At 43.0% G+C, this 16,348-nt stretch overlaps 1 protein-coding gene across 5 annotated transcripts in view; it reads left to right on the top strand.

Annotated features, from left to right (window-relative positions):
• The window catches only part of ELP2 (elongator acetyltransferase complex subunit 2), an 87,431-nt gene that overhangs the window by 44,972 nt on the left and 26,111 nt on the right, over positions 1-16,348 (top strand). For 4 of the 5 annotated variants that reach the window (XR_015050515.1, XM_085851064.1, XM_085851067.1 and 1 more), the window contains exons 13-19: positions 2,501-2,698; positions 3,994-4,063; positions 4,271-4,369; positions 7,443-7,500; positions 10,620-10,695; positions 10,810-11,005; positions 11,496-11,617. Coding sequence is in view for 4 of the 5 variants with exons in the window: in XM_085851064.1 (XP_085707190.1) it covers positions 2,501-2,698; positions 3,994-4,063; positions 4,271-4,369; positions 7,443-7,500; positions 10,620-10,695; positions 10,810-11,005; positions 11,496-11,617 (819 nt within the window). In the remaining variant the exon portion in view is untranslated. The remainder of the gene's footprint in view (positions 1-2,500; positions 2,699-3,993; positions 4,064-4,270; positions 4,370-7,442; positions 7,501-10,619; positions 10,696-10,809; positions 11,006-11,495; positions 11,618-16,348) is intronic. The other variant, XM_085851065.1, reaches the window with a different exon arrangement.

The raw sequence follows: 16,348 nt of genomic DNA, 5'->3' as shown, positions 1-16,348 counted from the left end.
AATCGTGCTTGGTGGCACTCTGGGCCATTACAGAAAGAAGATGATGTAATTGAGAACAAATTGCAAAGTATTCTCAGAAAAAAACAGGAAGGTAATACCATATTTAGCATCAACGCACACACACACACACACACACACACACACACACACACACACACACACACACACACACACACACACACACACACACACACACACACACACACACACACAGACGGAAAACCCAACAATAAGGGATATCTAGCATATATAGCTAATCCAATTAAATTTCTCATTCATCCTGTGCTTACATCATTTCTGGGAGAATGGCTGTGCTGCTGATTCAGTGCCCCCTGTTTACACTAAGCTGGTACTCATTTTGCCAACCTTGGAAGGATGACAGGCTGAATGAACCCACCTGATGTTATTTAACAGCCCGACAGGGGCTCAAACTCAAGACCCTAATAACTTATCCCAGTCAACTTAACCGTGAAACCGACACCAGGCTTTCGTTGCACACATTAACTCAACAGATGCGATCTTCAAAACAACAACCACTACAACTACAATATCAATATAAATCGAGCAAATTGTTCATTCCTTGATTTGAATTACATGCATGACGGAACACCCTTCTATATATCCGTACTATTCAGCCTTGAAAAGTCGGGCTAAAACCGAAATTGCGTTCATAAACCTTCATTTATTAAATAATTTTCTCGTCCCTTTATTTGGGTGGTGTATAATGCCACAGATCGCTGCCGAGACCATCTTGAAAATAACATAATTAAATAACCCGGTGTACATACATGAAGTAAAAACATGCGCACTGCTTACGCGCATATAATAACACAGCATGGGTATTTACCTGGGACAATTCATATTGCACTGGACTGACCTTTGAGACGTGACGCCCATGGTGCTACACAGAATGGTGGTGCATGATTTTGATTGTGTGCGCAGTCGGGCGAGCTGTCCAACCAAAGGGGCGAAGGCAGTTGCGATGTCACTTGTGTAAAAGTGAGGTCACTTCCTCCATGACCGAAAATATATATATATATATATATATATATATATATATATATATATATATATATATATATATATATATATATATATATATATATATATATATATACAGGGCGTAGTGGCGTGCGCCTGTGATCCGGCTACTCGGAGGCTTGGGTTGGAGGATTGCTTGAAGACGGGAGCTCTGCACTGGGCCGCGCTATGAGAGGGTGTAGGGCAGCCCGGAATCATGGCAAAACCCAATCCTTATCCATGTGTCGTAAGAGGCGACCAGGGTTGCGTCAGGAAGGGCATCCGGCGTAAAACCTATGCCAAATCAGTATGCGGATCATAACGGATGATCCGCTGTGGCGACCCCTAACGGGAGCAGCCGAAAGACGAACAACAACATATATATATATATATATATATATATATATATATATATATATATATATATATATATATATATATATATATATATATATATATATATTCATACATACGAGTGGGGTATGCTTACACATTGTAAGCAACAACGAACCGTGCTTCCCCATTGTCTGGGGACGCTCACCTGCATTTATTGTTTTTCATGTATTTATATTTTCAGTTACAGATCCAGTCCGAGGGTTCTGTGATTTTTTTTCCTGGTGTATCGGCTTCAATGTCCGTCGGCACACAAAATTTTAGCTTTCTTCTACGTTACCCAGAAGGTCCCGAACATTAATATCAGCCAGTCAGTGAGTGAGTGATTCGGTAAGTGAATGGTTAGAATGAGCTTTGGCCAGATAGCTCAGATGGCAGAGCACTGGCACGGTTCACCAGAGGACCTGGATTTGATTCCCTGTCTGTGTGCACAATAAACATACACAGACACAGACACACATATATATATACACACACACACAGGGTCTCATGGGTTATGACCAAGCATAATGTTTCATCTCTGGGTTTAAAGGTTGTTCAGGATGCTGAGTGTACGTTCAGCTTTCAACTGTTGATACTCATGTTAGTTCATAGTTTCTGAGCCTTTCCTTGCGTAAACTCTGAAAGTATCGGCTCTCAAACGATATTTCGTGACCCATACAACCAACCTCAACATTGGGTATAGTGGCTTTGTTTCTCTTCCACCCACATGGATTTTTGACATAGGCTGGAGTAAAACCCTTATACTTTCAGCTCTTTCTCATCCATACAATGATCTGGCATTCTGAGTCTCTTGGCCTGCTCATTGTCCTTTCTTACATTGGAAATACCAAATTAATTTCCATAAAATCTCTTCTAACGCTTCCCTTTTGGCATTGGTATCTACCCCCTCTCTCAACACAGTTGTTTAAGCTCGTGACGGCGATAACCTTTGGACATCTTTCCACGATGGTGAACAGGTAGCCATATTGGAATGTAACAGAACTCCACCAACCCATACGCACATTGTGACGAACTGTGACATTGAGCATTATGAACATGCACACTTATTTACCCCCCATCCCACCCCCTCCTCCTCCCTCTGTAGAGCACTTGGCATGAGTTTTGCAGGCCTCAGATTCACGGCTACGCCTTACAGTGCCTTGCACCACTTCCGCATTTCCGTTTCGTCTCCGGCGCTGATGAGAAATTGTTGAGAGCTTTTGCAGCACCCCGCCATGCACTCGAGAACCTCGCTCGGCTCACAAGCCTATCGTCCGCGGATCTCGATCTCAAGCCGACACCGGTGAGCTGCAAATGCATCGTCGACGACCGTTTCACACGCTGGGTGATGAAGAGTCATACAGTTTTGGATGAGTTTGAAAGGAATTTCGATTCCAACAAGATGTGGCTGAGGAAAATGGAAAATATAACTTGCTGTGAGGAATATATTAAGTTTATTAGTTCACATAACATACTTGGGAATTGGTTTGTTTCGTAAAGCCAAGGGCTGACAGTATGGCCTAGAGGTACACACACTCACCTCTAAGCTGTGTAACCTGTGTTTGAATCCCGACCCAGCTATAAACTGTCATCCTGGTGTTTCACGGGCAGGGTGATTCATCAATGTACGTGCCTTATGGTATCCCTGATGGATGGTAAACAGGTGTTCCGTCTGTTAACTTTAGTTGGTGTATGTTAAAGATCCCACGTTGTCTTACATGAAGAGTACTCGAACTATCGCCGGCACCCTGAACAAATTAAAAATGACTCCCGAGCTTCCCGAGTCGGAGGAGCAACCCGATCAGGATCGTGGCCTCGTAACTGCTTCAGCAGCACCAAAACGCGTCATTAATTCGTTTTATGTTCCCAGGGATCAGAAATTATCATCGAGTCCTGAATAACAAACTGCCATAAAGGTGTAGCGTGGTGCGAGACGTAATGCCCTCCCAGATATAATGCCGTTTTACACCATCTTACTAAATCCGTCATCCCAACGCCTCGCATCTGGCAATCAGCCTGTCGCCTACGGACGTCAGATGGAGTCAGATCATATGGGATAAGGTGTTCAACTGTCATCAGCAAAGCGACGGAATGGGTTGAGTGCTGGACGCCGGGATGATGTGCACGTTCGTGTACGCCGTAATGATGTCCCAGTGAAAAGAGCATGACAGAGGGTTGGACGGACGGACGGAGAAATGCAGGTAATGTAAAATATAGATTCGAACTAATGGAGGCAACATATAATTTAATATTTTAATTGCTCCACAAAATGTAAAGGATGAAATGTGGTGTCGTGCAAAAAAAGGATATTTCAGGAAATGGTGGGAAATTGTTGGTGATAAATGTGAAGAGAAAATAAATTTTAAAATCTCTGATTGTGGAGATGAAAGACAATCCGCCTCTGTGTATCCTCTGAGCTGGTAGCAAGTATCGTAAGTATTTGTAATCCAATTGTGCCTTGCCGAACGATGAACCCGAAATGTAGAGACGGCGTGTTGGAGACTGCAGGTAAAATACAGGTTTGCCGTCCTCACCTTCAAGGTTTTTGTCTTTGTAAAACCAAAGCAGACGTCTGTCCGTGTCCTTGATTTCACACAGGGGGAAGAGAGGTTGGCAGAAGGGGCCTGCATTCCAGCATTAGGCCTTTCCAACAAAGCTGTTTTCCAAGGTTTGTCACGTGATTATTAACACATTTACATCTCGTGTTTAATTGTATTTCCTTCGCAATTTTCCTTCTCAACTCTGCCGGACCATTGAAACGGCCTCATGACGGATGGATATAAGAGGTCTTTCTACCTTTGCTATCCTTGTGAGGTATTTGAAGTGATGGACATGCGTAGCTTCCTTGTTACCTTGCAACTGTGCTTCTGTGTAGGAGAGGAGAATACAGGAAGGACAAATGATGAAAAGGAAAGAATGTCGGGCACAGGTGACCGTTATCCTCAATCCTGCTTTCATGCCTGCCAGCTTGATGGTAAAGTTTATTTTAATTGTACCTTTTCCCAACACGAAGTAATGGAGGGTGGCAGCTGTTGTGCAATGTTTTTGTTGTGGGGGTGGGAGGGGGGGGGTAACATTGACGGTCATTAAACAAAACATTTTGTTCAGCATTACTTACTTTTAATAACTCCAAGTGCTGTTTGCCTTAATTTTAAACGGTGATGCACAAAAGTACATGGTCTGCTCAGAACCAATCGTGAATACACACACAGTTGCTTCGCACTCTAATCACTGTGACTCCCCATCGCTCGACGAACTATTTATTTATTTAAAAACTCACTAGCATTCATGATACACAAAGGGTATACACAAGGAAGTTTCACACAGGAGGATGCCATTTTGGCCCACCATGCCTTGCTCTATCAACACCACATTAATCAAGTCTACTTGATTTTACAAGGAAGGAATGGGAAGAAGAAGAGTCTAGCAGGCACAGGGATATCACCAGGGGTGTGTTGCTCTTTCGGGAGGAATGGGGTTATAAAGTGAGGGATGAGGGAACATACATGAACAGCTAGCTCATCCACGTTTTCATGGGACCCTCTCTCAGACGAGTCACGACACATGTATACAATTACCCATTAATGCCCAAGCTAACTACCAGTCCTGCCTAATGCCCGTGTACCCCATCTATCCCAATCCCTCTAGTTACCCAATTCCAATTTATAAATAAGGTACAGAATCAACAATGTTGATCGAGATATGCTAACCACCGAGGGAAGCATCGAGAAGCTGAGGTTTCAGGCATTAACCCTCTTTTTGATCCGATGAAGGGTGAAAATCTGAATCGTCAGCTTCTTGCTTCCCCACAACAGTTATCATACCTCAATCAAAATTCTGTTGATTTCATCAATTGTGCTCGATGTCCGCCGACACAGATCGACACCAATGCCCTTCACAAGCAGGACTAGTTATTCATTCTACTAATCCCGATTTATGCATATCTGTTGTTTCTGCTGTCAGTATCTTTCCAAGGAGACCATTCCATGCATTAGCTACTCTCTGAGTGAAGGACACTTGCCGTATTACCATCCTATCTCTCCTCTTCTTTACTCTCAAGTTTTGGCAACTGGTCCTGTCACTGTGTATTTTCCTGAAAAACTTGTCTTCGCTTATGATGTCTCATGTACCCTTCATTATCAGGAAGTCAGTAAAACTTTCCATGTATGGATGGCACGGATACTCTATATGTTCAGTACAACATGAGTCCTCCAAAAAAAAAATCTCAAGATACAAACTTAACCTATAAAGTGCCAACCATTCATCTGGGGAGGACTTCACATACAATAACACTGTTAAAGGTTATCGACGGCATCGCTGAATTACAAAACTAATAAACCAAACACAGCTCGTTTGTAATTCTCCTTCTCCTCCTCCTCTTCACCCTCCTCTTCCTTCTCCTTCTTCTTCTTTTCAGACAACCCAACTCAAAGTTACTTTAAACTCAGGACTTAGATTAAACACGAAGCTACTGCCTTTTACAGTAGGAAGGTCCATAATGAATGAAAAATTGCATAACTTGAAGGAATTTCACTAAGTAACCATCCCTTATCCTTCAGACAGACAGGCTGTAGCTTCTTCCCTCTCTTCAGAGCTTGAAAAAAAAATCACAAGATGGTCAACCACTTGGAATATGTCTTTCAATCTTGACAAATCTCACACTCTCACTATCTCTCTCCAAAAGGACCGTACAGTAAACCCTCCCATCTACTTTCTTAACGATCCTCTTGAGGAAGTTGTCATTCAAACTCCTGGGTATCACAATCAGCCATGATCTCTCTTGGGCAAACTACATTTCAATGTTGGCCTCCAAAGTCAGCTCCCGACGGGCCATCCTCCAGTGTACAAAGTCTTTCTTTGGCACACCTGAACTCCGATCCACCTTGATTGAGTACTGCTCTCCCCTCTGGGCTGGCTCCCCTGCCTCACATCTTGCTCAGCATGATGCCGTGGAAACCAAGGTCTTCAAGATCATTGGAATCTCCTGCAATGAAGCTGAGTCTATGGGCTGATCACTTTGCCATCGCAGCAGGTCGGTGGTCTCTCTGTCTTCTACCACCTCTTTTCTGGCCTTGCACCTTCTGCTTTTTTCGTGTTTTGTACCCCCCCCCCAGGTTTCTGCAGAGCACACACAGTCCACCATCAACCCCCTTCCGGTGAAACTACCCAAATCCAGGATTACTGCTCACCTCCACTCATTTGTTCCTCTTTTTCCACCTGTGGAACCAACTTCCACATTCTCTTTTAAATCTCATTCTTCTCTCCAAATCTTTAAGACAGCTGTTCACCAACATCTCCGATCATCCCCAATCCAAAACCATGATCTTTTCTACCCTTGTTAACCCTCACCCCCATCCCTTCTCCTTCCAAATTTTCAGTTTTCCCTTCTGAGAGTTTCCTTCTGTGTCCATCTTGTTTACCCCATGCATCTTCTCCTGCCCCTTAGTCCTCTGCACACCCATTGTTTGTCCAAGTCTCCCTCTTTATTGGCCTTCCACTCTGCTGTTTGCTGTTTGTGTTTCCACCCCCCCCCCCACCCCAACCCCAACACTGTTCCTTTTGTCCTGTTGCGTCCCAATCCATTCACTGTACTAGCACCAGCTCTTCCATGAGCTTCAACTCAACATGAGCCTCAACAACAAAAAAAAATCACAAAAAAATACACATTGCGGCGATCACATTGCATAGCTCACAAAGTAGAAACGTGGGTAGTTTTTTTACTTTTTGTTTGAAGACGTGTTCTTTAACAGAAAACCTGCCTAAGGGTTAAATGGAATATGTAGATCACAAACACTTCTGATTAGGTCCAGCAATTTTGGAAGTGGAATTTAACTCTATGTTAAGACCTTCTCATCCACATGATGGGATAATGTTACATTTGTGGGTGTAAACTCACACGGACAGAAATAGGTCATGTGAACATCATTGTGTGAGTTTCCAAGACGCATGACTCGGTTCGGTTTGACTCTGATGGTTTAGGGAGGACAACCAATGATTGCAGCATCTGCTCATTTCTGTCCACACCTGTTCCACCATACTCCACACAGAGCCACCTGCGGAGCATCATTTACTGCAGAATACCTTATGGCCAGAAGTACAAAAGCTGTGAGTAGGGTAGTGCCACACACAAAAAAAAAAAAAAAAAAAATTTTTATTCCTGCCGTATGAATATTAGTCCAAGCTCGAGACCATGGGACCTTGTTTTGTTACATATACAATGTTTCTTAACAGTTTATAGACCAGTTTTACCTGCTGATTCTGAATCTGGTGGGTGCCAGTTGAGAAACCTTGAGCATTTTTGGAGAAACGCAAAAATACAAAATGGCCGCCAAAACCTCATGAGCGCATATGTTATGATCATCTGCCCAAAGATATTAAACATGTTTTTTCCCCCTCAAATATACATACATGCAGTTGCCTGTATAGTTTACGTTGCTTCTAATTGTATCTAGCTGACAGACTAAAGAGCCAAGATGGCTGCCATGATCCTATTTATTGTCAGTTTAAAGTCCAGACACATTCACATTGAATGCATTATTCATCAAAAGTACTGTCATCACCGTCATCGCTTCCTTCTTGTGACATTGCTTTCATGGGATTTTCACAGCCTCCATCACCCCTGCATTTGCAGAAATCTGTACAAGCTCGAGCTGACTTAGTACAACTGCAGAGTGCGGATTTGCAGTCACTCTTACAGCCACAGCTGATGAGATTGAGAACTTCATCTGGTGCAACTGACTGTTGATCAATGAGATATACAGGTTGAAGTGTCAAATACTTCTTCATCCATCCATTCTTCAGTGGGTCTAGAGTTGGAGGTGCCGGCATACTAGCAGCCATCCACAAAGTTGTCTGATAATGAGCACACTCACAATGGGGCCTAAATGCAGCCATTGTAGATGGCAAACTGCTCAACTTTGGTGGCAGATGGCACTTTCCACCATTCTTCCTTGGGAAGATATCTCTCTGCATGGTGTCCAGTGATCCTTGAAATACTTGCCCATAGAGTGTTGCTACATACTTCAAGCAAGATGCAATTACTTCATCCATGGATGCTGATGGATCCCCCAACAAGAGAGTGTCAGTGAATGCTTCCAACTTCTTCAGGACATTAGTCTTTCCTATACCAGAGAAGCAGGATACTGTATCGCAACCAGTCAGTGCATGGGCTGCGAGAAGATTGGGCATGATTTTTTCATTTTTCTTAATGACCTCATTGACATCTATGACTGTACGGTTTCTAGAACCATGACTCCATGACCACCTTAACTGTATGTGCTATGTTGTTGGAATGTAAATGTAGATGATGGGCAAGAATGACGAGTACATCAGTGTCATCAGACACTACTTTAATTGGTGAGTGTCCATTGACAGCCTCCTTTATCACGTGGTATGCCATTATAACATCAACTTCCTCATGTGTCACTGCTACTTGTTGTGCACCAACACCAACTTCTATTGGATGTGGGTCAGGGCCAGTTATGATGACCCTACTTACGCTCTGGGATTTTCATGTAACACACAACTGATCCACGATTAATTTGATAATTTGTTCTTTGTTGGCAGTAATTGGTTCTGAATGCGACATTGTTACCCCACTTGTCACCTCGTTTGTTACTGATGTGGATTTTTTAAACCCACCTTGTTGTGATCGTTGTCCTCCTGAAGGATTCTAACTGGCCGATTGTGGAATCCTATTTGACTTCAAACAGAGTTTAACGCTTGTCCGATTTGATTATAAAATCCTACAAAAAACCCTATCGACACTGATAAAACTGATGTCCACACAAGTCCTTCCTTGTGAAACAATTTATTTCCTAATTATACACCATACACTTCTCACCCTTGTACAATGAACTTAAAAAATCCCTATTTGTTTGCAATATTATTCTTACTTTAGTTAACAGTTAGACCAACCCGATTCAATTCACTTCTACATTACATCAGAGAGTTTTATTCTAACTTGGTACTTGGTCAGTTCCAAGGAGTACGAGCCACTGAGAAACTATACTTCCTCACGTGCTCGTACTGAGAACAATGTGCCTTTCAAAATATTTATACTTCCATGAGAGAGAGGTTGGGGGATATTCACCCAGACTGTAGACGTGTCCTTTAGACAAAAAGCCACTTCGTACATTTTCTAAGCAAAGGTTCATTTATCAGCTCCGTCACTCTGCTCCAGAACAACACATTTCTTATCATTTAGGGCAAAAGTCTTTTGGCCAGAAATGACAGCCAATTCAATTTGCAGCATAAAAGTTACATTTCTGAAATCCATTTGTTACAATTTAAAATACATTAATATAAAATTTTCCCCCACATTAGCATGTTCAATAATTTGCATTTTCCATGAGATTTTGCCATTCCTATCTGCAGTTCGACACAGATATGACTTCTTCCATCGACTTGGGTTCTTTTCAGATCGTTCTACATTACATTCCTCCCCATAGAAGAGACAGTGTTTGAAGAAGCTGAACTCAACTGTCCTCCGCAAGTGCTTTGGACTTGTGCTTGGTCCAGCTAATGTTTCTTCACTCTTTCATTTTCTCAGGTGTCGCTTAAGATGTTCTTTTGAGCAGTAGGTACTGATACAGTTCTTGTGGCATGTGAAGGATTCTACATCCTCATCAAGACGCTCACTAAAGCCATCACCACGTTGATAACTGGCATCACGAAAACTCGCTACCCTGGATGACACCATGAGCTGCGGTTTACTGCTTTCACATATGATACACCGTGCCTCCATTATCTGCAAATGATCATACAAATTGAGCAGCATCTAAAACTACTGCATCTTCGAAGTCTACAAAATTAAGTTCAGTGCGACTCCTGTTAGTGGCCATTTTGAGCTATGGTGGCCATCTTGAATTTTCTATTTTTGCTTAGTTTCTCATCTAATTGCATCAAGGACAAATATTCTTCAAATACAAAATGCTTCCACAGCCTCAACAGCAATATACCTTGTAAAAGTGTCAAAAACGATTAAATAATACACAAAATTATTGTGTCATGGTGGCCATTTTGAATTTTTGTTTCATGAAAAATGCTCAAGGTTTCTTATCTGGCACTCACTGGATTTGGAATCAGCACCTACAAATTGACTAGAAACCACAAAAAAAAACATTGTATATGTCACAAAACAAGGTTGATGTGAATTATCATTGAACCGAGATTGGACTTACATGTTGCTTGGCTTGAGTTTCATGATTTTTGTTGACGCTCAGCAGATACGGCCATGGTTATGAGATTTTTGCAGTTGCCACTGATCCTGGAAGCACACTCATTGCTTCTGCTTGCAAGGTAAGTGGACATCAAGAGAAAAAGTGATGGATTGTACATTTTTGATGAAGTCAGCTCTCACCTCACTCTTTATCTCTTGCTCTGCTCTCTTTTTGTCTCATTGTGCTCGTGCAGGCTTCTCATCCTGATCAAGCTGCGATACTTTTGTGGAGTGTGGCTCAATGGCGACTCTTAGGCTCCCTGGTCCACCACAGCTTGACTGTCACAGCTCTCGCCTTCTCCCCAGATGGTTCGCGTCTCCTTGCTGCATCACGAGACCGTACTTGGTCTCTCTGGCAGCGTCGTGACAAAGCAGACACATCGAAGGAAGGTAAAAAAAAAAATCTTATTTGGAGCATGTACCGTGTTTGAAACGGATTTTTGCTTAACATATCATGAGTATTCGATTCTTCCTTCTGCCCTACCCAATATTATCATATCAGATACTTAGTCGGCCTGGTGTTGGTTTAACAGTTAAGGTGCTTGGCTTAAGATCCTAAGGTCTTGAGTTGAAACCCCTGTCAGGGTATTGAATTAACACAAGGTAGGGTTGACTAAGCCTGTCATATCTTCTAATGTCGGCAAAATGAGTACCAGCATGCTGGTAACAGGGGCATTGCATCGGCAGCACAGCCGTGCCCCCAGAAAAAAAGATGCAGCCAAGCAGCCCCCAGGCTGCATATGAATAAATAAATAAGATACTTGGTAAACAAGCTCAACATGTCCAAGGATGCATTGCTCCCAAAGACTGGTTTAATTGATTTTGGTGTCTCTTCTTTATGTCTCGCACATCTCCCTCCTCACCACCCCCACCCATTCAGGATTACCTTTTGTGCTCATCTGTGCCACAGACAAAGCAACTGCTATCCACAGCCGACTAATTTGGGACTGTGCTTGGTCACATGATTCTGAGTATTTTGTCACCGCAGGACGTGATCACAAAGTGAGTACTGTACAGTAAAGGACAGGGAAAAGGGAATGACGCATGGGGTGTTTTTTGTTGTTGTTGTTGTTGTTCTATACATTGTCTCGGCTCGTATAAGAGCTAACACACAGTACATGTAACAAAGGGTGCGGGAGCAGGAGAGAGGAGGGGTGGGAGAGAGAAGTGCAAAACAGTAGGGAACAGAGACTTAGGAGATCTGTGAGAGGGAGAGGGTGTAGTACACGTAAACAATAGGGATACTACAGGGACTTTCAGGAAGCAAAACTGGAAACTTGAGGTACATGGGTTTGGGGTGGATTAACAGGGGTAGAAATGATTGTGGTTTTGGATGGGGGAAGATAAGAGATGGTGGTGAACAGCTGTTTTGTGGACCTGTAGGGAAGAATGGGATTGAAGAGAGTGTGAGAGTTTATTTCAAAGGTGGGGAAAAAAGAGGAATGAAAGAATGAAGGTGAGCATTGATTCTTGATTTTGGAAGTTTCACCAGAAGGGGGTTGCTGGCAGGCCTTGAGCACCCTGCAGACATATAGGAGGGACATAACACAGCAGAGTGGGGTGGGGGGAGGGCGCAAGGCCGTAGAGGAGACTGTGGAAGACAAAGACCACCGACCTTCCCGCGATGAGAGAGTGAGACACTCAAAGACTCGGCTTCATCGCAGGAGATACCAATGATCCTAAAAGCCTTGGTTTCCACAAGGTGAAGCCCAGCTAGGTGTGAGGCAGAAACACCAGCCCAGGGGGATGAAAGCTTTGCATGTGGTCAGGAGCTCAGGTGTGCCAAGCAAGGACTTTGCATGATGGTGGATGCCCAGTCGGCGACTGGTTTGGAGGCCAGCTTGGAGATGTGACTTTTCCAGACAAGATCATGGCAGATAGTGAGGCCCAAAAGCTTGAATGAAAGGACTTTTTCAAGAGGATTGTTGAGAAAGTAGATGGGGTGGGAAGGGAGGTCCTGGGGGGCGGGGGGGTTCAGACTGTCCTTTCGGAGAGACATAGTGAGAGTGTGAGATTTGTCCGGATTGAAAAACATCTTCCTGGTGTTTTTACCCACATCTGCAGAGAACTAAGAAGCTGCGGCTTGCTGGTCTGAGGGATGACAAATGGTATGGCAGAGGGTGGAGTCATCAGCAAATAAATAAAGAGGATTTTCCAGAGAGTTGGAGAGATCATTGATGAAAACCAGAAAAAGAACAGGGCCCAGAACACTGCATTGAGGAACTCCAGCCTGAACAGGAAGAGTATATGAGAGCACTCCATTAAGAGTCATACGTTGACTGCAACAGGAGAGGAAGTCTGTGAGCCAAGAGTGAAGATTGCCTTGGATACCATAGGAAGAGAGTTTGGTGAGCAGGGCAGGGAGCCAGACCATGTCAAAAACACGCGATATGTCTCGGGAGATGGCTGTGATTTAATGTCTGTTATTGAGGACCTCCATCCATTGTTGGGAGAGTCGAAGCAGCATATCCAGGGTAGAGTGACCTGCTCTGAAACCAAATTAATGATCGGAAATGAAGCCATTGGAGAAGAGGAAGGATTTGATGTCTGAAGCGATGATGAATTCCATAACCTCGCTGATGATTGGGAGAAGGCTGATTGGTCTGAAGTTGCAGCGATCTGTTTTTGCACCTTTTTATGCAGGGCAGTAATGTTTGCTGATTTCCAAGCAGATTGCAGATGACCTTGAGCAAATGAGAGGGTGAATAGAACAGAGAGAGGGTGAGCAAGAGCAGAGGAGCAGGTTTTTAGGACACGTGGGTTGATGCCGTTTGGACCGGTTACAGAATCTGAGTCGAGTTTTGACAACAAGCTCTCCACCTTGTCAGGAGAAAAGGGCACAGAGTCCAGGAACAGCTGGGTGTGATTGGGTAAGGTGGGTAGAGAAAACAATGGGTTTGGGACACAATATTTAGAAGCAGACACTGAGTTTAAGCACTGGGCGTAGTGGTGTGCGCCTGTAATCCGGCTACTCGGAGGCTTGGGTTGGAGGATCGCCTGAGGACGGAGCCTCTGTGCTGGGCCAAGCTATGAGAGGGTGTAGGGCAGCCTGGAATCATGGCGAAACCCAATCCTTATCCCTGTGTTGTAAGAGGCGACCAGGGTTGCGTCAGGAAGGGCATCCGGCATAAAACCTATGCCAAATCAGTATGCGGATCATAAGGGATGATCCGTTGTGGCGACCCCGAACGGGAGCAGCCGAAAGACGAACAACAACACTGAGTTTAAGCATTCAGCCTTTTCATGTGCAGTGTCAGCTGTGCAGCTATTTGAGGTAAGGGAGGGGAGGGAGGGGGAACAAACATCAGAAACAGACTTGATTAGACACCACCAGGATTTGGAGGAGGGAGAGAGGTTTGAGAGTTCAGATGAGCTTGGAAAGATGTTTTCTGGCTCTTCTGAGGGTAGATACACACTTGTTCCGGGCTTTATGGAAGGAACTGAGATTTCCCTCAGTTGGATTTGCTTTCCATGAGGCAAAGGCAAGTTGTTTCAGGACAACTGCCTTGCCTCAAGCTTCAGTGAACCATGGGTGGGAGGAAGGGTAGGACAACTGAAGTTGAGAGGGGATAAATCTGTGCATGAGGGAGAGCAAGTTTCTTTGAAAGAATTCCCAGGATGAGTTGATGTTGGAGAAAGTAGCGATGGGAGACCAGTCTAGAAGTTTGATGGCTGCTTGGAGACCCTGTCAGTCAGCCTGAGTGAAATGCCAGACTCGACGGTGCTGAGGTCGTTCTCCAATAACAGCCAGAGATATGACTACTTTGACAAGCATGTGGTCAGATGAACCGATTGGAGCGGAGGAAGAACAGCAGATATTTTCTGGGAAATTGGTCAAAACCAAAACCAGAAGAGATGGAGTACCCGTTGGTTATGATCCAGGTCGGGAAGTTGACAGATTGTGTCAGCCCCAATGAGTTGCAGAAGGCCTTTGATGAAGTGGCATGACAGGTGAGAGAGGTACCCACACCCAGCCAACTGGCATGATGACAACTGAAAGGAAAGGGTTAAAGGAATGTCACCTAATATGAGGAAATATTAATTTTGCATTTCTTGCTGTAATGTCATGAAGAATAAGACTCCCGGTATATCATCTCATGTGCAGAAGCACAATTCAACTCGTCTGTTAGTGTTGTTGCTCTTGAGTTGTTTGTTGCACGGTTTGCTCCCTATGTGTCATATTTGTAAGAAAACTACTATAATAGTGCAGTGCTACCATGGGTTGTTGGATCATGGAACACATAGTCTTTCAAATGCGCGATGTAGAGTAAAATGTTGCATCTGCAGTTCGGTTTTTTGGGCTAAAGATCTCATTAAAAGAGTAGGACATTGTGAGACTGTTTTTTTTTTCGTGTTCACCTTTCCTTACTTTTGTGGCACATTTCAGCATGTGGGAATTCTGGGATTTAGGATCTTGTCAAGGTATGATGACGTATGTAATTTTATAACTGTGTATTAATTACCTCGTAATGTTTCTTTCATCATAGTGGGGCAACTTAGCTAAATATAGCATAACAATTGTGCATTTTGTGAGGAAAGCACCAAATTTGGCACACTAGTAGCCTATCATATTATTAACAGATTTGGATATTGGGCCATCTCAAATTCAGCTGCTGATGGCTGTGGCAGCCATTTTCCACCGCCATAAAAAATCCTAATTTTCGCCCGTCCAGCGTGCGGGCGACCGCCTTTAGCTCAATTGCGGCCACGCGCGCCAGTAGGGTGAATATACTGATTCTGACTCTGAATATACTGATTTCCTCCATGTTAATGAATGGGGGATTCTCAGCGATTCATATTTTTTCCCCTAAAAAATAAACCCCCTTTTTATCCCAAGGTATATTTATTTGTCTCCTCTTTTAACCTCGGGGCACTTTTTTTCAAAGAACCAATGCATATTGTTTAGCTCACTCATTGAATCTAGAAAGATTTGTTCAAGTCGTAAAGTCGTCAGGTGAATAGACTGCGATTTGTTAAAGGTGATTGTAAAGAAATATCTAAAACATGTAAATGAATGGAGATTTTAATACCTCCCCTTTTAACTTAGGGGCACTTTTTTTCAAATAACCAATGCATATTGTTCAGCTCACTCATTGAACCTATAAAGATTTGTTCATTCTCAAATTCCTTCAATAGTTTAATTTTCTTTGCACAATAATCCCCATCTAAAATATTTAAAAATAAAACATTTGAATCTTTCTATTGTTCAAGATACCCCTTTTGAGTGATTATGAAATGATATACTTCTCTCATTGATCTCATCTGACTACCCCCTGAGTTGCATATCATTTTGAGATTGTAGTAAATTATTTTTCCATTTTTCAATTGATAACCATCAAAGTTTTCTATCCATTCAAGGATATTAATTTTTTTCTTTACATCCTCAAACTTGCTAGTTATTAAATTGATTCGCTCATTTGTTTTATTTACCTTTGTTTTAGTTATTTTTTCAAGAAGAATTATATGATATTTTTCACATTCATGATGTTTTCCATTTATATACCAAGACTGAGATTTTCTCCACTCTTTAGTTTGATTAATACTTGGTTCGACCATTTATATATTGTGAAAAACGCGGCGGTAGCCCTTAAAAACCCCAACCCATCTTCCCATCGTTAAAACTTGTGTCCATATGGAACACAATCTATTCTATACACTATCATACAATATCCATATGGACCACAATCTATTCCATTATCTAAAATAAATTTATAATCATCAAAGGCTCCTAAT

Source organism: Eptatretus burgeri, chromosome 13 (assembly GCF_056783735.1).
Source record: "Eptatretus burgeri isolate ZD-2024b chromosome 13, Ebu_testis_v1, whole genome shotgun sequence".
Classification (NCBI taxonomy): domain Eukaryota; kingdom Metazoa; phylum Chordata; class Myxini; order Myxiniformes; family Myxinidae; genus Eptatretus; species Eptatretus burgeri.
Note: the sequence above shows the minus strand (reverse complement) of the source record. Positions and strands in the feature narration are given on the sequence as shown.